A 22,565-nucleotide genomic window follows, 5' to 3' on the forward strand; every position below is an offset into this window, starting at 1 on the left:
AGCTCGGCTTATTGGCAGAAGAACAACAATACAAGTTTATAATACAGGAGGAAGATGCTTGGAGCACAAGTGCCAGTTTACTGTTTTTTTTAAATGCTTTATTAGAATAGTAAGTTTCAATTAAGTCAGCATTATAGGTACACAAACAACATGGATGTGAATCTGATGCAGTTACTCTGCATGGCTTCCCTCTGGTAAGCCCCACCATGAAAGAAGAAATGGTTTTGCATTGAGCATGTAGTAAGAGCATGCATATGATAGCAGCTGGAAGAGATGACATTCTAACATTCAAGTAATAGCTCAATGAAGTAATGTATATATCAAATTTTATTTAAATATTTGAGAGTAGAGATACTACAATTATACCAGAAAAACGTTAGTCTTTAATACAAGAAACACTTGGCCCATGACCAAATGTTTTCTTGTTGCAAAGCTTTTTTTGTTGTTTGTAGTAAATGCACGTTTTTCTTCTGGAAAGAGACCCATTTCCCTGGCTGTGTTGCTACTGATGTCACATGGAAGAATATTTTAAAGCAGCCCAAACTAAGTAATGCACAAATCATTGTGGTAATAAAGTAAGCCAAACACTAAACAAATAATAAATAACTTTATTAAAGAACTATAGTTTCAGATGTTCCTATGTAGAACAATTTCTCTTGCATAACATTAACATTGTTTTGCATAACAAAGTAGTCTATAATGACTATTAGCCCCTTTCTAAGATTTTTTTTTTTATAACCCATGATGTTCTCGTTTTCTCAATTGTTTACGTTCATCCATCCCAGTAAAGCATAGGCAAAAATACAAGCAGTCAGATGAATTCTGTCTTCTGTTAAATAGCAACATCTCTCAAAACTCAGATTTCTGCTGAAGTTACAACATCATGTTTTCTGATGTTTATCTTCAGGAAATTTAAGTGACATACCTGAAAAATGCCTCTATGGCCTGATATTCTCACTTACATTAATTGCAAAATTGATGTTGTCTTTAGCAAATGAAGGATCAGGCCCTAAGCTGTACTCTTACCTTCTGGAGAGAATAAAAGCATCCTTAGAGTAAGGGTTCTGGCAGACATCCTCCGCAGGTATTATTACTGTGGTAGTACACATGGCTTTCTGCCTGTTTCCCTGTCAGAGGTTTCAGCTCCTACAGCATCGGCAGCAGAAGGGATGTGCACATGTCTGAGCTACAACACACGCTGCCTACTACAGTAAATCCTCTTACCTTGACTGCTGGTGGAACAGTGCAACAGCAAAAAATTATTGCTACTAGTATTTGCTCTAATAATAGAAATAAGGCCACTGTGTTAAACAAGTAGAGAAACTGTTGTCTCATCAGTTCAAAAAAAGTACTTTTCTTTACACATTAATAAGCAACATTAAATAATCTGAGGAATCTGCAGAAAGATTCAACCTAGACCATTTCTTTTAGTCATATGAATATTAAACTTAAACAATTTTAACAGTGACTTTTTTGAAGGCTACACTACGTTTTAGCCTTGAAATATATGCTTTAGTGCTAATGCTAGAACGTTGTATCTACAGAAATTTACTCTACAACATGGGATCAGAGTAACGAGACAGCACACAAACTTAACACTTCTAATACAGTGACTGAAAACAAAGTGTCACACACAGTTTGCTTTCCTATAGAACACCAGATCCTTTCACCAAACGACGACGAGAAGTGTCAAGGAAGATCAAATATTAGATGTAGGATCCTTCTACATCCACTAAATCAGGGCATGAAATAATATAAGAACTCATCTCAGCTGAGGGGGGAAATGGTTTCCTGCATGTAGGGATATTTTAGCTTTTTAGAAAAAGAAATGGGATAATGAATGGTTGCACATTACTGAACCATTTCTCCCACGTTTTTCCAATCAGGAGCTGATAGTTACATCTGAGTTTCTTAGGACACAGTGATATTATTCTAGAGTAATGGAAAACCTCAACGGAGAGCCTTCAAGAATGAAGAATAATGGGCTACCTCCAAAGGAAACATACAAAGGACCAGAAATATGAGATTAACAGGCTAGGGATGGAGATGAGAGATTCAAGTGCAGCTTATGAACAGAAGAATGCTGATAAACAATTTAAAAGTAGTATTTGTTATTTTAGTACTCCTCTCACTTTTATTCATTTTAAAAATCAAGATGAATCTGGGGATTCTATACCAATTTAAAGTATGAATTTAAAGCTGTATATACAGTGGCTACAGGGTACTGAAATGGCTATTGATTGCTGTATCACCAGAACAAGTTATTTTGACCACACAAAGTAAGAACAGAATTTACTTTCTGTGCAAGTTGCACAACGTGGGGGAAAAAAGTTTAATTATCAGGCTTAATAAAAAGTTTGAGACTGGTGCAGTTTTAAGTGGAGAAAAGACTCTTCTAACCAAAGCATATATTTTTAATAGTTTATCAGTAATTCTGTTTAAAGTGCTTTTAAGTAGAAAGGTTTTTGTTGTTTTGTGTCTTTTTTGTATTTACTGACACTAGTTGACTTAACCTAGGAGCTGAAGTTTTAAACAACATTCAACAGTCAACAGATTAGAGTAGCAAGACACTAAAACAAAAGACAGATTGGTCATAAATGTGTATACTTATATGAACATAAGCAGTGCAGCACCATTATCTTCTCTGAAGAATCTCCATCCAAACGGACAATGGAAACATTTTATTTTTTGCTGCTTTTGATGGGAACGTGTGTTCCTTTCACACTGAGGTTCTCCGTGGAAACTCTGGGTCCCCTGGAACCCACAGATAGGAGTGGTTTCTCTCTGAAATGAAGCACAACAAAATCACAGCCACCACACAATACAGGGGAGGGGAAATGCACATTTTTTTATTACTGATATAGAAGTCTAGTTATTGTTTGTAAAACAGATTCCCTCCAAACCTGTGCTGTTACTACCAGAGTTGAACTGCTTCCTCCTCTCGCACACTTGATGGGAAGAATGAAACAGCTTAGTTTGAAAAATGAAGGTAAAGTAGCCCTTCTAGGAAGCTTCTAGGACTGAAGAAGTGCCAGAAGAGAAGTGCTGCGTAGCTTACAGAACAGGAATATTCCTCTTCTGCAGCCTTCTTCTCTACCAAACATGCAACTGACAAAGGCATTACACCTTTGTCTCATTTGACATTTAACCCAGAAAAGAGGGGGTTTTCTGTCTTCAACTGTATGGAAGGTGTCTTTCCTTTTACCCAGGAGAACAGATTAACCCAGTCCTCAGTGAGGATTTTATCTTAATGCAGCTAGCCCAGTTTAATGACTGGGGGGAGGGGATGTTAGCATCTATATATAGTTGAGCTAAGAGCACTGGCATACAGCTCTAGAAAAAATCCTGTAACATTTTAGCCTGTTAACTCAAAGTAATTTGCACAGTCAAAACACTAACTTCAAGATTTAGTTCATAAAATACTGCCTTGTATTAATTGCAGCAGCATCAGCAAAGCAGGAGCAAGAAAGTGCTCTCTTCCTCAGATTGCCAGTAAGGATTATTTGTTCATAAACAAGTTGCTTCAGAATTGAATTTTCATTTTTGCTAATATTTCCCTAATTTAGTAAGAAACTATTTTTACCTTTTTAATCCATCTTCCTTAGGTATGTGCTGAATACTTCTGTATTTTGGAGCTTCTAAATTGTATCTGGTTCTGGATGGCTTGAACTTGGTTATCTCTTTCTGCCACTCCTCATCAAATGTCTGGGCCTCAGCTGAAAAACAGTTATTAAAGTTTAGTTTTATCTTTAAATCAATGCAAACAAGATAGGAAAACACATTTATCAAAAGCAGGTTTTTGTACAGTGTGGTCCATGATTTTGTACTCAACCTGCAAATTTTCTCTAGGGTGTCTGTAAGAGACAACTAAAATATTGCTGGGCTTAAGTTTAGAAGATAAAAGTCAGTGTTGTGAAAGTACCTGCACATTTTAACCACACATCTCTGAAATATATCTCTTCTATTACCAACATGAACAGTATAGCCATTTAAACTAATGCAAAGCAGATAGTAATATTCTGTTAAAAATTTGTTTGAAGGTACTTCAAACACAAACAACTATTATAATTGGCACTATTTGCTGGTATATTGTAACAGAACATTTAAATTTAACTGGTTACCTTAGCCTCAGATGTTTGAATTTTTGAGTAAAAGAATTGATTTGCAGACTTCGTACTTTCTGAAAAACTACCCTTTTAAGATGTCAAGAACTAGAACTACTACTTCAAAACTTGTATCAGTGTAAAACAACAGAAAGCTGCATAAAAAGACATACTTTCATCCAAGTTGATGAATTCTTGGTTTATTTCTTCATCACCAGTCTTCCTGTTCTTTGATTTTTTTATGACATGGGCACGATCGTGAATGTGGTGACCAATAGCCATTTTTTCCAGTCCGCTTTCAGAATCCTTAAGTGCTTTTCTTGTCTCCTTAACCTGTACAAAAAAGGGAAATAAGTGTCCTTCCAACAACAAAAAGGTAAAACAAACCTATCAATTTTCTTCCTCACATTTTTTTTTTTTTATATCTGACTTTTGAAAAAGTTAGGTTTTACTTGCTCTTCCAGTTGCCTTACTTCTTGTGTTGGCTGGAAATGCACCACAACACAGATCAAGTCTATTTTCCTTCTGCCAACAGACCAAGAGATTAAACAAGAACATCTAAAGCTCCATAACTAACGCACATGCTGGATATTAATTGTTGGGAAAAAAGCCTAGTCTAAATATACTACATGCAGACAAGTCTTCAACATTCTCCGTGACAACAGAATGAGTAATAGCTGATGCCAATATTCTCAGCACGAAGGGACAACTAATTACTAGGTTGTCATGTTGACTGGCTTGAAACCCAGGCAACCACTTATCACTGTGTTCATAAGTATATTATTAGAACCTTTTTGATAACTGAGTGTCTGCTTGAGCTTGAACATATCCCACAGCCAATCATGCTGAACGGCCTTTACTGCTCACATATAGTCTTTCATGAACCTTGCTTCAGGGTTCAAATTCAAATTCAAATTTCTTAGCAGAATTAGATGCAACAGCTGCGACGAAGTCAATGAAAGGGCATCTTCATATGAAGCCTTACATAAGCGTTTAAAAGTACTCGAGTAAAGAGAATGATTTTAAATGATGTTTTGCATAAGTAGACTGTCTTTTGCTATCATCTACCGTAGACAGTTTTAGTTTTAAATGCACAAAAAGTGAATTATAGCAAAGAGAAAGACACCAAGACCTCCTTGAGAAATCAGCTGTTCTCGCACTCAAGTTTTCCAGTCTTTGACAGGTATACAATTTATTTAGTTGTATACTTAGAAATATACAAATAACAAGGAAGAAAACAGCACATTAGTATAAGCATCCTTTATTAAATACTGTATTTACTTTATTAAAGACTATATTTACACAGACATTTTTCTAAATTATAAGAGTAACTGTCTCCAGCAGAAAGAACTGGAAGGAAACTGGGGTTTGGCATAGATGAACTGAGATTCTGATAATTACATACCACACTTTTGCTCAAGACTACTTACACCTCCTGGAGCTGTGCGCATCTGAGCTGAGGCTTGGAAAATTTTTGGTGGTTCATCCCCTATTTTGGAATATGTCATCACAGAGGAGGAGCTGAAGGTGTGTGCATCTGGATGGACAGACAGCTCATCCTACAAGCAATACAGACTTATTAATAAGAGTTAATATTGTGGATAAGACACTTCTCACATTCTAAGATTATCAATAAAAGGAATAGCCCTGATAAATTAATCCTCAAGTCCTGGCACCACAGTTATAGGCTGTCAAGAACAGACCCGGGCATTCGATATGCTCCTACTGTTGTCCTAGTGTTGTCTGGGCACCGGCCTCCCCACGCCAGGAAGCATGTCAACAAATGCAGAGCATGGGCAGCAATAAGCAACTGTTCAGAAGTTTGTTCTGGCATGGCTTAATTTTGTAATGAAGATAACCTGTAAGGCCAGTCTTACCCCATACAGTACACAGTAAGGCACAAAGAGTTCAGGTGAAACAGGGCTTGAGTAATGATGGTAACAAGCCATTTTACAAGGCCAGAGAAATACAGTAAATATACTCAGTAACACTTAAGAGATATCAGTGTTATCTTCAAAGACTGAAGAAAGAAGCCGCACTGAAAATAAAACACACTAGAAGATCTAGATGCAGGGCGGCATTTAGGCATTCGGTGTTTTGTTGTTTAAGTATTCAGTAACACTTCAGACAGCTCCTTCACTTAAGGTGTCAGCTCTGGCAACAGCCAGAGACCAGATAACTGAGAAGTTTTGAGCCCTAGAGAATCAAGTATACATTTGAAGTACTGTTGTTGACAAATAATCAGTGACAACACAGAAATAACACCACTATATATTCAGGGTGGGTGTGGAAAGTAGTGGTTTCTTACCATCTGCTTCCAACTAGTAACCTTTTTCTTAGCAGGAATTTTGGAGTAACATTTTAAATAACTGTCATTCTCCACTACAAAGAGAATTAAAACAAATGTAAAAAAAACTTACAAATTTTCTTTGCATCTCCAACATGCTGTTTCTCATATTTGACATCATTCTGTCCATTGCAAAAAAAGGGTCCCCGAAATCTGCATCGTGCTGAAAGACAATACAACAGTTAAAATTAAAACAAAACGTTGTGATTCTTCAATTTGAGGCTGTTTTTGACATGCATTTTTTCTGCAGATCACACCAACAGGATATTTCATAGCCTGCAATTAACAGACAAACAAGCCAAACTGCATTTTCTCAACTGAAAAAATGAAAGGTAGCACAAAGAACTTGACTGTTAAGCTGGAGATGCTGGAAAGACAGAACTGGAAGATTTCTGATGCTAGAATGTCAGAGTAAGCTCATATTGTGGCTAGTGTGCTAGAACTATTGCCATACACGCTCTAACCTGACTCCATACCTTACGTACTTGTTGAAGATCAAATTATCTTTGTTATGCAAATCCCTTAATACATATGGAATCACACTGAAAATGCATCCCAGATGACATAGTTCCTTTTCAGAAGAAAGTGGTTACTCAGCTAAAACTGGCAACAAGGAAAGATCAGAGAATCCTAACTCAGGATCCTAATGGCAACTTAATTACCTGATGCTATAGAAGCATCCAACAAAACATTCATTATTTTGAGATGAAAGCAGAAGATCCAGTGTTGCACAAGGGGTGTTAAGACAGGTTTACACACACAGAATATTATTAGTAGGGTCTGTAGCTGATGGCATATACTGCCTGTACAGATGAAAGCTATCCTTGGTAAAAAAGAAACCAAAAGATACCGAAGAGACAGACAAAGTAGGGAAAAGGGTAGGCTATCCTAAGCAGCCACCTGGGAAGCTAGCAATGCAGTCCCAAATGAGCATGCTCCTCTGGGCTCCTCTCCAGTGCAGCAGGTGGGGATGGTAGAGATGATTTTCACCATGCCTTTCCCCTTGTACTGTGAACTTTTACTCGGGAGCTGCTCTAACTCCCCACCACACTGCCCAGTTGCTGACACCAGCGGCTCAGGCTGGAGCACACTGACCAGCTGCAGGCACAGCACTGGTTGGAGGCTCAGCTTCAGCAGGAGGCTGCAGAGCAGGCAGGGGAAGGCAGGTGCAGGGCTGCACGTAGCAGGTCCCCGGCATCACCAAGGTGCTACTGACTGTAGCACAAGCCCCATGTTCTTCCAGCTATTGGAAATATGTGCAATTAGGTTTAAACATACTTAAATTATGCATTTTAAAATCAAAAATCTGCAATATAAGCACAAAGCTCAGTAAAATTCAGGTACAGAAAATCTTCAGGTTTTGTCCTGAGCAGCAAGAAATTTGGATCCTTAAGGGCTATCAAAACCTCTATGCAATAATTGTGATTTGATGCCTCAAACTACCTATAAACATCAATAACTCCAGAAAACTACTCTCTACAGTTAAGAGTCTGGACATTGAACCAACAACATTACATAGGAGTCAGCCGTACCTACAGACTCTCACACTACAGACTGGGGAATAAAACCAGTCTGTTGTAATAGCAAAAGGACTCTGATTAGCCGATGCACTTTCTGCACAGAGCAAGTTACCATTTTGTGCCTCTGCAAAAGGTAGTTAAACAAGTAATTTTTAGATTTCAACATTCAAAAATACTCATGCTTATTTTCACCTGATCTGCGATTAAAAGCCACTGATTAAGCTACTGGTTTTGAACCTAAGGACTCTTTAAAGCCCTCCAAAGGAAGCAAAAACCTCTGAGGCAAATAATAGATTTGCTTTCCCTCAGATAGGTGTTATGGATCTTTTACACGATATTCAGGCCCCAAACCCTGCAGCTCAAAACCACCCTGAGCCCAGTCCCTGCAGAAATTCCATCTCCTGAAGCTGGCTGGTCTCCGCCACGAGCAGCACTACAGCTCTCGGTGAGCACCACGGCCACAAGCACGCTCCAAGCCACTAGTGGTCACCCACAGGCAGCACTCAGGTAGGAGTCCCACTCCAGGTATTACTTCATTCAACTCCACTCAAGAACAAGCCCTAACAGACACACCATGGAGCAGAAAAGCAAGCTGCTAAGTAGTAACTTTTCCAGCCTCCACACCAGCACATTTAGCCTACACCTGGTATTTTCACTGAATATGAAACTATCTGTAATTACAGTGCCTTATACCCCAGCACCAGTAAGAGCAGGTTGCAAGCACGCCAACACCAGCCCTTGTCCATGCTTTAGTTACGCAGACAGTATGCACATATTAGCAAAAGGCACAAAAATCATTTCTCCTGGGATACTAACCATGCTACCAAAGCCTGCAAAGGGCATCAGGGAGTAGCTTGTTGCCTGGAAGAAAAAGGACCAGTGTCTTTTAGCTGTTGTACCTATTAGGGGACACAGCAGAAATACCTTTTGCACTTTCACATACAGGAAGTGACAGTAAACATTTCTGATCAACTAAAACATTCAAGAGGACCTTGGTAATTCATAGAGTGCTATGACAACATAATATGAAGCAGTCTCTGGGTATATAGAAGTATTTAATAGTAGTTATGCTTTTAAATGTCGTGACAGCTATTGTTTTTAAGCGTATTCATATGTAGGTACTAAAGCCCTTAAAGCTAGAAGTTGAGAAACACTTGTATAACATAACCTGTGTACTAAAATTATTTACGTTAAGGCACAGTCATTCAGACATCACCTACTGCTCTGAAAACACTTGGTTCTATTCATGCAATAGAAATCCATCACTGAAAGTTGATTAAAACAACAAATCAATAGCCCCATTTAATGTAAATTTATGTAATTAAATAAATAATTTTCCTGAATAAATAATCCAGGAAACTAAGATTGGAGAGTTACATAAAAGCCTATCTAAAGAAAGAGCAGTCGGGCAGAAGTACCAAACTCTTCACAGTAAATACAGAAGTAAGGAATTACACAATTCCTGAATAACTTCATGAACTCTTACAGACTGCTGTCTAATATACTAGTGACAGAAAAGAGTACGATAGTATCAGGTACAAAAGGATATCATCAGAAATTAAGTCAAAGTTTATGGAGTCTTTATTCTATAATACATACTAAAAGCTGTTAAGATTAGGCAACTGCCAATAAAAGCAGTCCGTGACAACTACAAGGCTCAAATAATCAGTATAGTTTTGTGACATCTTACACCTCTTAGGTGAAAGATGAGGAACATTAAAAGATACTGGAAAGATTTTAGCACACGTGGAATTCTTTTGTGCTTATCAAAATAACACAGTGCTCTTGCACCTTCAGTTCCCTTCTATAACCACAAAGCATGCTATGCTTTAACACCTCGTTGCTAAGAATAAGGGATACAAACCCTTAAGATATCAAGGAAAAAAAAGTCCAATCTGTTTTTCTGCATCTACTGAACCAAGGCCTGAGAATCTGCTTGAGTAGAGAAAAAGATCATGCCCCAATTAGATCCAGCGACATCTATATTTGACTCTATATTTGAAACTAACTGGTGAGGTATGAGCACAGAGGAAGGAATCTGACAGTTACCCTTTTGACAAGTAGGTGACAGTCTGTGTTTCAACTGTGCTTATTGAGCTCTTAACATCTAGGTTTGAATAACAACAGCCACAAATCCCTGCAAGATGTTTTGCCTTCCAATTGTTTTTTAAAAACCAAGCATCGTTCATTAAACTAAGAGATCATTCAAAGGCAAAATATTTAGCTTGGTGGAAGGAAAGGGACCAACACTGAACGTACATTCTTTCCAAATACAGAAAACAGGTAAGACTTAGTTACAGAAGCGTAAGCTGTAATTGTCCTGAATGCCCAGACAGTTGAAAAGGTACTTCAGGCAAAACATTATTACCCACTTCTAAATTGCAGCTGGTAGTTACAGAAATACTAGGTTCCATATGAATTCCCCTGATCTTTAATACTTACCTGCCATGTACACAGAGGAGACCAAAGAGAATCAGACCAAACAGAAAACATGAAGCCTTTATTCACAACGAAGAAACTGAAACAGGGTTTAACGTATCTGTATAGAAGCTATTTAGGTGGCTGAAACTACGGTTTTGCTTAAATCAAATTTCAACATAAATAACTAGACACAAGATACTCGAGTGTAAAGTCACCAACATATCGATGTACCTTTCAAAGTCAAGTTAGTATTAAAAGGAAATGCATGTTCAGAGAAGACTCTGGCTTTGGATTTTTTAATGCCTTTCTACAATGGAAACATTTAATACTTCATATTCATTAAAATAAGTGATAAATATTTATTGAACACAATTAAATGAACAGTGTTCAATAACAGACAATTTTGGTTCTGACAAAACTAAAATCGTAACAAGTTTGTCAGTGTTCAGTAATAAATGCTTAAACAATATAGGCCATTAACTAATCAAAAATACATTCACATTTTACTCATTGATAAGACAATGTGATCAAGGGTGTAACAGTTGAGCCTGGCTCCATTTCCACGGGGCCAAGTTTAGTAGGTATGGAAACGTGAAGCCAGCTATATTACCAGTAAATGTAAATTCCATGTAGCAATCCTTAGAGATTAAGAAAAGACTTACTCTGCGATTTCCTCTCAGAGCAACCTGAGAATCCTGGCGCGCTCTTCGATCTACTGTTCTCTCCCCGCCATCTGTTATACTGAAAAATGGATCTCGTCCAAAGGGATCAGAAAAGCTTCTCATCATCTGCCGCATATATTCATGATGTGTGGCAAAAGGATCACTGAAAAGACATTCCACATAGAAAGTCACTTTTTTTTATTCCAAACAACGTAAAATAGCTGAAATTTCTAAAATTCAGTTTTTCATATCATTCCATACAGTGCCCTATCCACATTCTTTAGAGAATAGGACCCAACAGGGCAGTCATTTTTACCCTCCTGTTCCTCATGAGCTGCCACTTCTTTCACAGTTTTTCCCATCTCTCAGGGTGGGCAGGTGTTTTAGTTCTTCTGTCTAATCAGATGCCTTCCTTGCTCTCATGTGTTCTCAGGTGTCCACACTGCATTATCTCTTCTAAAATAACCCGTCCCCTGCAGACATATTTTACTCCATCCTGGACTTGCTATCTGCCAGGAACTACAGACTGACCTATATTTTATCACTTTTTACCTCTAACCCCTGATATTGTATACCATCCTCTAAACTCATGCCAACTCCATCCCCTTTATTTTAATCCCCCACCCATTGTACCTTTGCCTTCCCCTTCCTCTACCTTCACAAGTTACGTTCTCGCAGCCCTTTCCTCCACTCAGGAAGAATAACAAAAGCAAAAAAGATATGAAAGTTTTTCATCCCCTTTCTAAACACTCCATATCTATCTCCCAAAACCCACAGAACCCCAGCAGTAATCCAAAGCTTGCCTTGCAGGTAAAACACTGGTAGTGTCGCTCTCCCTTATTACTTAGTTCTTTGCATTCTCTAATTAGGCCAACAACTAAGGAGTTCAAACTGAGGCCAGAAGAGGAAGAAAGCATGATTTTGTCAGACAAAATATGACGTTATATGAATAACACTGTCGCCTGTGGTCCAAATGCTGGAAGTGATTACTTCATACAAAAACCATGTTTCATTTCCTCCCTTCATCTCCAGTCTGGTTTCCCCACTGCAAGCTGCTTTATTAGCACTATCAGTCATTTCCCAGGTACGTTACCTAGGCTTAGCAGCACCTCATCTTCTTTCCTACCGATTTCCCGGCACTCCCCGGACACCTCTTACCCTCCTTCTCTCCAGGGCACCACAACCTTTCCTGTAACATCCCCTGCCCCTAAGAAGAAAAGCTCCTGGCTGCTCCTCTGACCTCTTTAGTACCCACTCATCCCCTGCGAGTCTCCTGAGCAGGCTTTCTGTTCCCCACCCCTCTCCTCCAGACCACAAGTACCAGTTTCCACACCGCGTGGCCACTCTGATCCCTTTGCCGTCTCTTCTGATGAGAAAGTTGTATGTAATTTAATTTTTCCTTTTAAGTAAACAGAAATGCACTAACAGAAGTTAGATTAGGAATGTAAAGCTAGATTAATTTCCAAACAAGATGCTAACCCACCAGTATACCTTCAAGTGAGGCACATGCACTCTGGTGCAGACAGGCCGTTACAGCCCAGAAGTAGTTTTTCCACTGCCATAAGCAGGCCCTAATCTCCCCCACTCACATGACTGCCGGCTTTAACTTCAATCCAGTGTGATAAGCAGCTTGCATACAGCCAGCTTGGTTTTCACAGGATGAAGAACAGATGCAAAAAGTCACTGCACGAGCCAAGAGGAGGGAAGCATGAACACACCACCGCAGCGTGTGCATGCCTCCAGTCTCTTTCAACACCACGAACTTCAGACTGGTGTGGTTATTAAGACAAACTAAACATGAACTGCATTCCATCAATAGCTTAGACGAAAGTTTCTCCCCGTTCCCTTCCAGTTCAGAACTAGGACACCCACAATGAAGTTATCACAACACAAGTGAAATAGGATTCAATAGGTTTAATTTAGGTAAGAAAAATTGGTTGAATTTATTGTGCATAACATGTAGCAATACATGTCACCAGACAAAGCAACGCTTGATACCTTGTGAAGTTTTCTTTTTGCCTTCTTTCAATATCTCTGGCAACTTCTGTTGGCCATTCACCTTCCTACAAGCATCTGATATACTCATACTTGCAGGGAAAACTAATGGGGGGGGGGGGGATATTTTTCTGTCCTAGGTAAGATAAAGGGTCTACAAAAGAATTTAGAAACAACTAAGCACCAGAGACAGGGAAGCAGGATACATACCATGCAGCAACTTCTTTTGGATCTGCAGTCTCCCTAAGGAGATTTTAGGAAAACATTTATTAAAAAAAATCTAGCATTGTCAAGCTTCCAGAGAAATAGCCTAATTTCTGTATGCTCTGGAGCAGGGCACAAACAATGGGAAGTCAGAATCCTTTTGGAACATTAGGCTTCCAAAAGAACTAACCATATCCTCTTGATGTCTCTTATGACAAACTCGAATTGCAAAAGGAATATAATCACCCTTATAAAACATATATAAGGCAAGTCAAAGTCTCCTTAATATCCCCACTAAAGGATGCAAGATCTTAAGTCCTTTGTCCCAATCAGACCACAGGACAGCAACAGGTGTAGAGCAACCTTGTTTAATTACCATTGATGACACCCAATTTTAAATTTGAGCAGGGGTGGGGGAAGTACTTTGGCTGAGACACACATTACTTCTGCAGACTTTGCACTATTATAATGTAAAGGCGAGGAGGAAAAAGAAAAGAAGCTCTGTAAGGATTTCACACACTGAATCTGTGCACTTCACATGTTAAGCACCACAAATTATTCACAATATTAAGTTCTGAATGGAAACGATTTGTACATTTGTCATTCCAGTATTTGCAGTAACAGAACCTGCACTTTTGTCTTATAAGTAGTTCATTTGACTTTTACTTGATATATACTTGAAGGGATCAAAGGGAACTGAACGTTCAGCTTCTTAGACTGTTAAGGTCTCAAACAAGTATGTCTACATGGAGAAACAGGTGCTGAAAATGCAGAGGCCGATGCTGCTATCACATATGCAAGTGAGGATTTTCACTAAGATGCATCTGACTTGGTAAGTTCTCATACAATTCGGGCATAAGCTCCAAAGTTCCAGCTGAAACCTGTTACAGCACACAGGTGAAGTACAACAAGTAGTACTACAAGAAGTACTGCAACTGCTACTTCTTACTTCAGTGTATGCTCCTGCTCAGTTTAAAAAAAAAATCGGCATCCTAAAACAATAAATTCAGTTCAGGATTTTTGAAAACTGCACTTTTAATTAACCACATTTTTTAAGTTAGGATGGAACATAAGACTGAGGTTGCCGAACAGCACCGATGGTAACACTTGCAGCAATAAAACAAAAGCTGCTTACCAGTAAATTAAATACACAGGACAGCTGCACTGGGCAGAGGAGCTCCACCTTCTGCACCTGTCTGAGGCACCAGGGCCAGAGCTCAGCTGGCCGGGCAGCACATGGGCTGAGTGACTGCTGCTTCCCCAGGCAGCTGCTCGCAGATGGAGACCTTACTTCTCACCCACACACTATTTCCAGTTCAGCGGTCCAAATCTCTCCTTGTGGGGCAACAGATGCCTGCTGTTAGGCTGCTCTGGAAGCTCATCTTATCTGAAGTAAGAAACTCATTTCCTTAACTATATGTAAAACAGATTTACGAGGATGGTGCCAAGAAAATTAATTTCAACATCGATCTTTTTCACACGCACTCCCTTCCTCTATCTTCCACAATCTTTTTCCTCCGCTTTTGAACTGCATGAGACATTTTCAAAGAGCTAGGATAAAATGAATAAAGTGAATAAATAGAAGGAGAACACCTGATGTATCAAAGGATCACAGAACCACACTGCAAATGAAGCTTAATCTCCATTAACATTGTCATGCTATGCAGAGGATCCACACAGCCAAGTCTCCTGCACGTCTCACATATAACGACGAGCTGCTAGCACAGCAGGCTTGGTCCGAGAAACCAATCGTGCCCATGAGCCCCGCAGAGCCCCAGGGGCTGTCCCAGGGCCGGGCTCCTCTGGGGGATGCACCGGGGCAGCCCGACGGAACGCCCGGTCACCAGGGGATACAACAACAAACCCGCACCACGGGGCCTGGCGCTCAGCCTCCCTTGTCCACACAGCCCTTACGTTTGCTGGCAGGCAATGCTAAGTGCCGTGTATTTAAACATTAGGAACCGATGAGGCCACCGTGCGCCCCGGGCCCCCTGCACAGCCCTGAGGGCTTACCGCGGGCCCGGCCCCCCGCACCCGCACTGCCCCCAGGAGCTCGCAAACACCCCCGTAGTGAAAGAAAAAAAAAAAAAAACAAACACATAAATCCCACACAAAACCTACACCATGCGGCACCTGTCCATCCTCGCCAGGACCCCGCGGCTCGGAGCGCGGCGGCTGCTGGCGGCGTCCCCTCAGCGGGCGGCTCCCCGCGGCGCTGCGAGGCCGGGACGAGCGGACAGCGGCACGTGAAGGACGGAGGGACGGCGTCCCGGCACCTCACCTCACGGCCGGGCCCCTCCCGCCCCCGGCCCCGCCTTTAACGCCCGCCCGCCCCTCACCGCCCCTCCGCCGAGCGGCGCCCCCGGCACACAACATGGCGCCCGCCGCCCCGCCCCGGCCACGTGACGCGCGGCACCGCTGCCATGGCAACCGCGGGTCTCCCGCGCGCGGCCCCGCTCCAGAAGGTTCGGGGCTGAGGGGGCGCCGGGGGGCGCCCGGGGCTGAGGGAGAGATCCAGAGGGACCCGGTCAGCCCCGTGAGGGGACGGGCCCCTCAGGGCTGCTCCCTGCGCTCGGGAGCCGCGGGGCGCGTGGCTGGAGTACTTTTTAAAATAATCGTGGGTTTTGTTTGTTTTTTAATTTTATTTTTTTTCCACTAGGTGGCAGTAAAATAAAGTCCGTGCGTCGTGAGGGGAAGGCAGTGCCCCCCAAAGCTCAATGAGGGCCTGTGGCACGGCAGCGCTTGCCGCAGGAAGGGCAGCGGTAAAACACCTCACACCGCCTGGCGTTAAAACACGCCGTGACGAACTATTGCATAAAGTGCAGCGTTACACAAAAGCGAGGCCGAGACGGGCCAAACCCGCTTGGCGGGGACACGGACAGGCAGTGTACACCAGGACACCTTTCATTCCACATCTCCAAGGCACTCAGAAGACATACCCAAATGCTGAGGCTTTGCAGCAGTTCCCTTCCATACCTTGCCCGGCAGTTCCTGCTGTACTGCCTAACTGTGCGGCTCTGAGAGCGAAAATGGTTAGGGTTACTGCTTAAACAGAAAGGGAAAAATAGCTCTTTGTCTTCTCCGCAGGAAGAATCAGCTCCACGGCCTCCTGTAAGGGAGAAACCCCTCAGTAAAACCTGTCACTGGGCTTGGGCTTCAAAGGAAGGCTTCAGTAAGAGAGCGAGCAAATATATGGGGAGTGTTACCTAGGCTTCCTGAGGAGCAGAGTGGCTGTGAACATGTGGGTGTGTTTGAAAGCTGCGGTTATACATAAACTTAGTCCTGAAAGAGGGTAGGTTGCAGGAATCAGGCTTACAGAAATCTCACCGTTCTTCATAAAATGGGAGAATTACGGAGAAAAATGTGTATGCGTCAGGAAACATTCTTCTGGTCTAAATGGCAAAGTTTTTCAGAGCTGTGCGCCCCAGGTTGTTTCCTCTCACATCTCCTGCAGAGAGGCGGCGAAGGCTCCTTCCTCCCCTCCTCACCTCTTTTTCAATTTCCCAGCTTTTAGGGGAAGGACAAAAAAATGTGCCCTGGACAACCAGGTGGGATGAGAGAGCATGAGAGTGTTTATATGGCAGTCATGAAAGCAGATCCTTAGTCCCCCTAAGATCCATCATACTGCAGAAGCAGCCCTGCTGGTATTTGGCCCAAAGTGGAAAACCGACATAAAAGATGAATGAACTGAGCCTGCAATATTTTTGAAAAATATCTGTAATCGGGTAAGCATTGATTTTGCTGTCTACTGATGTAGACTTCTCTTTAGATCCTAGCAAGTGGTGATATTGCAGCCTTAAGATGCACTCCAAGTCTGAACAGTTGTTACAGTGAAAATGTTTATACTGACTGACCGGTGGGCAGGGAAGCATGACAGAAAAACGGTTACACATTGATTATCCAGGTGAAGTCTGTGAACTGTTTGTACATTTCTGATGAAAGATTAGCAAATAAAACAAATCAGGCTGTAGTCATGGAAGTGAACTCGAGTGCTTTGGGGCTTTTTGTAACAAAATCTTGTGCCAGTTACGATGTTATCAAAGAACTTTTTTATTGCTCAGAGACAGAATTCAAGCTTTGTTTTGAACCACACACAAAAAATATTACAAACGTTGTGGTAATGTCATCTTTTGCACTCTAGTTAGTCTTTCAACCTACAGATTTTAAAGCTCTTTAAAACTCTGAAGCTAGATTGTATTTGTACTGGAAATGCAATATGCAGTAACTTTGCCATAGTGACTAGGTCATATACAGTGCTCATTTATTAATTACTTGTCATTATATTTTGATTAGTAGACAGATACCATGGATCAAATTTTTTTTTTTTTTGCTCTTATTGCAGTTCATTAATATCCATGACATTGTATGCTAGGTGGGTATTTATTACTTGCTACAAACCAGCAAAGTGAGTTTTTGTTAACATAACTAGCACATCAGATATAAAATCCTGCAAATTCTTACCCACGTGGAGCTTTATCTTCTCAAAACGTATGTTTTAGGGCGGTTAACTTGTTTGCAGTTACCAAAACCTAACTAACTATTTTTTGACAATATTTTCTTGCAGTTTCTGAACACGGCACAAAACAGACTGCACGTTCAGTTAGTGCAGGGCAGCCTTTGTATGAATTCTGCCTTGTAATAAGAAACCCATTGCCTCTTCTGTACAATGATAAAAAGGAAATGTGGAGCCTTCCAACAGCTGTTGAGAGTGCATCGTATCATCTACAGTTTGTTATTTAATTTTCTATGGAGTTAGACTCTGGAAGATGAAATTTCTTTCCAAGTCAGAGCAGATCCTGAGATGGATTACTGTGCAGATAACTGAGCAATATGAGTTCTAGTTATTGTTAATTTTTCGGCTGCTAGTGGGAAGATGGGCCCCGTTAGAAGTCAGCTCATTATGAGAGGCTCACTAACACGATAAAGTCAGTACTCTATTTGCACAGAGTGATATCTCTAATTGCTCAGGCCTTCTTATGGTTTGTGTCTGCTTGAGTTAGATTTCTTTTGTGTAGATAAAAAGACTTCTGTAAGAAATCACCTCAGTGCTACAGCACTGTCAGTCTGGAGGGCATCTCCAATGAGATTAATGATGTCTGCCTTAATATAAGAAAACTTTGCATAAATGAGATTATGGTTTCTGCTGAAACCTGCCAACTCTTATTCATTTGCAGTAAATATTATCTTTAATTAAAAGTTTTAAGGTATCTTGTTCCTGAACTAATGAGATCTACAGTGATTTCCCTTAGGAATTAATTTACCTTCTTAATTCTTATTCATTTTGGTGATATGACTGTTTACATCTGATTCAGACTTCAGAGCTTTGTTGAACATATTCATCTAGAACAAAAGGTCATTTTGCCATATTGACATCTTGTTGGTATTTATAATGCTCTGTTCTCTCTCAGTTCCGCAGATATTTGTTTAGGTTCCTGCCCCAAACATTTCCTACTAACACTTGTGTTCACCTTAACTCTTCACGCTGAGTGGCTCCTTTCTGGAGCAGTTTCACTTTGGCTTTTTTCCTGTTCCATCCAGAGCACAGATCAATTATAGCGAGGCTGAAAAGAGATCCCGATTGCGATCAACTTATTCAGTATTGTAGAGCTATGTAAGGTATATTAAAATATGTGAAAGACATTTGGTGCAATTGCTGAGAAATACAGAAATATTTCTGACTCTCATCTGTGTAGTCATCAGCTACTGTTTTTCTACAAGGATTATGTTTAACCAGTAGGCATGCTTAACACTTGGAGGTGAAAATTGCCTAACTGCATACATGTTTAACTAGGCAAAGTGCCAGCCAGCAACTGGTTTGTTGGAATGAGAGCCAGAACCCATCTGAAGATTGTACACCAAAGGACGATGCTGCTGGCTAGATGTTAAGACGTACACATACTATTGGGATAGCAAACATTTCTGTGTACAGGTACAGTCTGAGACTCACTTTGTGCTCTTCGTTCCATCAGGAAATAACCTTTAAAGCAACTGCTCTGTCTTTGAAGTTGATTAAGAAAAAGAGCAAGTATTTTACGTTAGCTGCTGTGGAAGCTCATTCCTAACTCTGTACTCGCACCACTGGTGGGTAAGAAACGTGTTTTGTGGCATCAACAGAGCGTGTGCTGGGACGAGCTATATATAGCATTGTCACCGGCTTCTGCAAGTTGTTGATAACCTTCCATTTATAACTTACTTGCAGACCAACTTCCTCCCATCACACACAAATTAGAGGATTATCAATAATGTATGAATTAGTAACTAATGCTTGTGTGCTGTTGTCAGGGCAGCAAATATCATGTAGACTGCGAGACAGATCCTCGCGTTGTGTCAAGTACATTTGAAGTCTTACGTATCTGGAAGGCTTCAGCGAAGTAAAAGGATGGGATTTTTGTGTTTCTTTGAGATAGTTGAAAGAACTGGTGAAATATATTCTGTTAGGTTCAGAGAAATGTGAGAGATCTGCTCCCTCTTTAAAATCTACATTTGATTTCATTTACTTATTTAGTAGCTGTTTACAAAATACCAGAGTGAGAACTGTAGGAATTGCCAGATTGGATTACCTTATAAGAATGCGTGGTGTCCAGTGTCTTATTTATGAGTTACCAGATCTAGATGTTTCGTAAGAAACTGCTAGAAAGTGCACAACAGCGGTACGTGACACAGCCTGCCCTCGCAATAGCTCAGCATTGTAATACAAATTCATTTCCAAGACCTGCAGGATAAGCTTTTGTTTCTTTTAAAAATTATTGCAATGTCATTTTTCACATCCTCTGTGTAAACTATAAACCCACCTGAGAGTTTCTAAGCTTTTGACGTTAAGTACATCTTGTAGCAATGATTTCCTGGGTTTATTTTTCATTAAGTGAAACTGCATTTGTTTTAACCAGCCCTAATTTTCTGTTCTGTTCTTATTTTTGTATAGCAGGGTGAAAATGGAGGCTTATAAATCTATATAGTCTCATTCGTAAAAAAAATTAAGAAAACAAACAAACAAAAGAGTCAAAACCTGGTCGCAGTGGAGTGCTTATCAATGATTTCAGGATTTCGTCCAAAAATAATATTTGTTTAAGTGGGCTCCGTTGCCATCATGTACAGCAACTATTTAATTATAAGCACTATGGCAGCACACATTAAAGGATTAGGGAGCAGAGGGGATTTTATTCCTGAGTTACTCCAGTAATTCGCAGCTATCTCATTTTGCTGTTCCCAATGGCCAAACCACCAGACAATAAATGTTGAAGATGCTGAACCTGAGCAGTCTTCTGTGAGGTGATGTATTTATTTCTTAAATCGCAGCGACTGATCTCTCTGGCACTGGGAAGAAGAGAAAAAAAAAACCCTCATACTCCAGTAACAGCACCAACGCAGCCGCAAGTTTTTTCTGATTACTGGGGCAAAGCCACTTGGTGCTTGCTCTGATGCTTCCTTCAGCAGTGCACATGGCCAACGGCAACGCGTGTGAGAGCTGATGGGGGCTCCTCTGTGCGCCGGGACTGGAGGCGTTCTGCCTTGAGATTCACAAACTGCTGGCTCCAGGAGTGAACGCAGCAAATGTATTCCTGCGGCAAAATCTGTATCAGGTGAGTAGCGAAGGCTGCCAAAACTGAGCTGAGGATTTGGCCACCAAGACGTAAAGTCAGCCAAACAAAAGTGCAAATCGCATGGTGTCACACACCGAGGGGCTAGGACAGCTAGGCAGCAAGAGCTGCCTGATTTACCTGCTGCCGGCACCAGCCAACCTCCAGAGGAGCCTAAACCCGAGCGCTTCCCAGCTTCAGGCAGTTTGCACCACCTGGAGCCAGATTTCTCCACTACCTAAAACTGGTGACCACAGTTCAGACAGTGCCGTGTTTGTTCAAATAACAGAACTAATTCGAAAGGTCTTGCCTGCCGTAGGCTGTTTGTCTCTAAAACTAAAAATGAATCTTGCTCGTTGAGCAGAGAATATTAAAGCCACATTTAAATTAGCCCTGTAGAAAACAACTCTATTAAATGCACATCTTATCACAACATCACGTTTATACAGCTCAGAAATGATCACAGTATATGACTAATTTCACAGGTAAGGCAAGAATTAATTGTCAATTTTAATTGTCAAGAAGAGGTTTAATCAGTTCTAAAGAGAAAATGCCAACTTTTATTACACAATTACTTTTTAATTACATTTGCTGCAGCCCCTAACTTCCAAAAGCGCAGGGAAAGTTTAGTTCTGATTATCTATTGAGAACCAGCACAGTGTATTAAAACTAAGTCCTTTTTCTGAACTGTTTTGGAAAAAAACCTGGTAACAGGTCACTTGGGGGCTCCGATCAGTTCTGCGCTGTAGCCTTCCTTGTACAACCAAGCAATGTCAGAAGCAAGGTTGAAGGTAATTTGAGAGGACTCAGACAATCAGTGCTCGATCCCCAGTCAGTTTTGTAAGGCTCAGCAGTTACTATTTAAATTTAAAATGTATTGGCATAAATGAGGCATCCTTACGTCTTACATTTTTACAGTTAAAGTCTTTTACAGGTAGGCTTAAAGGCGCAATGCAATTTCCAGAGGCTTAGGCATATTTTTTAGTGGAAGTGGCCTTTTGATAGTGTTGTTAAAAAACTGATTGCATTCCATCTGTAAAGTCAGCCCAACGCAGAGTATTTTGCAAAAGCAGTTTGTTATAAATTGTTGGTAAGTGTCAGATAAAAGCATCATTCTACTACAAGCAACTAGCGGTAGACATGTAATAACATTTACATTAATATTTTATTTAAATGTATAATCAATTCACATAGTCACCCAGCTCTGTAACTCGTATGAATACTGAAATAAGACGGCTATAACTTACAGAAAAATACTCTGAAATCACTGAAAAGGTATCCAAAAAACCCACATTCGACATTTTTACAAATGTTAGCAGTATTCAGGTCCCACTAATAATAATTAATGAGATTTGTTTATGTCTTCCTTTCAGAACTGTAACTTGAAAATCCAGCTGTTGCCTCCAGCAGCCGGGAGCACCTGCAGCGCCCAGAGGAAGGTGACAGTCCTGTCCCCAGCAGGCAGTGCCAGAAGCTGCCCGTCACCGAGCTCACTGCCTGACATTGTGGCAAGCTGCTTTAGGACAGAGATTTTCCTCCGGTAAAGTCCCCCAGGGACTGCACCAAATACATTGTACATGCTTGGGTTTTACCTGTTTGATCCGTATTTCTTATTTGAAAAGATTTAGATTCTGAGGCAGCAGTGCTCTGTCTTGATATCTGAACTCCAGCTCCAGTTAGGAAACAAAAAGGCAGGTTCGTTTTACGTGCACTTATTTATACAGCCTTTCTAGATG

The 22,565-nt window shown here is 40.8% G+C and overlaps 1 protein-coding gene across 4 annotated transcripts; it reads right to left on the reverse strand.

Moving 5' to 3' along the window:
• Positions 1 to 594: 594 nt before the first annotated feature.
• Positions 595 to 15,623, reverse strand: MLF1 (myeloid leukemia factor 1). 4 transcript variants are annotated; one of them, XM_035566439.2, is made up of 8 exons: positions 15,374 to 15,594; positions 11,054 to 11,216; positions 8,787 to 8,831; positions 6,524 to 6,613; positions 5,534 to 5,662; positions 4,277 to 4,436; positions 3,584 to 3,716; positions 595 to 2,784 (listed from the first exon to the last, which is right to left on the reverse strand). In XM_035566439.2, the coding sequence occupies exons 1-8, from the start codon at positions 15,391 to 15,393 to the stop codon at positions 2,682 to 2,684; spliced, it is 843 nt and encodes a 280-aa protein (XP_035422332.1). In that variant the 5' UTR covers positions 15,394 to 15,594; the 3' UTR covers positions 595 to 2,681. The 4 variants fall into 4 exon arrangements, with proteins under 4 accessions (XP_035422332.1, XP_035422333.1, XP_035422334.1 ...); XM_035566440.2 differs by having other exon boundaries at positions 15,386 to 15,559; XM_035566441.2 differs by lacking the exon at positions 8,787 to 8,831 and having other exon boundaries at positions 15,374 to 15,623.
• Between the last annotated feature and the right edge of the window lie 6,942 nt (positions 15,624 to 22,565).

The sequence above is a fragment of the Cygnus atratus genome, chromosome 9 (genome assembly GCF_013377495.2).
Source record: "Cygnus atratus isolate AKBS03 ecotype Queensland, Australia chromosome 9, CAtr_DNAZoo_HiC_assembly, whole genome shotgun sequence".
Taxonomy (NCBI): domain Eukaryota; kingdom Metazoa; phylum Chordata; class Aves; order Anseriformes; family Anatidae; genus Cygnus; species Cygnus atratus.

Excerpts from the sequence above, each read along its gene's own strand:
- MLF1 (XM_035566439.2), bottom strand. The coding sequence starts at position 15,393 with ATGGACAGGTGCCGCATGGT. Across the intron at positions 11,217-15,373 it reads ATGGACAGGTGCCGCATGGT|TGATCCTTTTGCCACACATC; the intron begins GTAGGTTTTGTG and ends ATGTCTTTTCAG. Across the intron at positions 6,614-8,786 it reads TTGCAGGCTTTGGTAGCATG|CACGATGCAGATTTCGGGGA; the intron begins GTTAGTATCCCA and ends ATTGTCTTTCAG.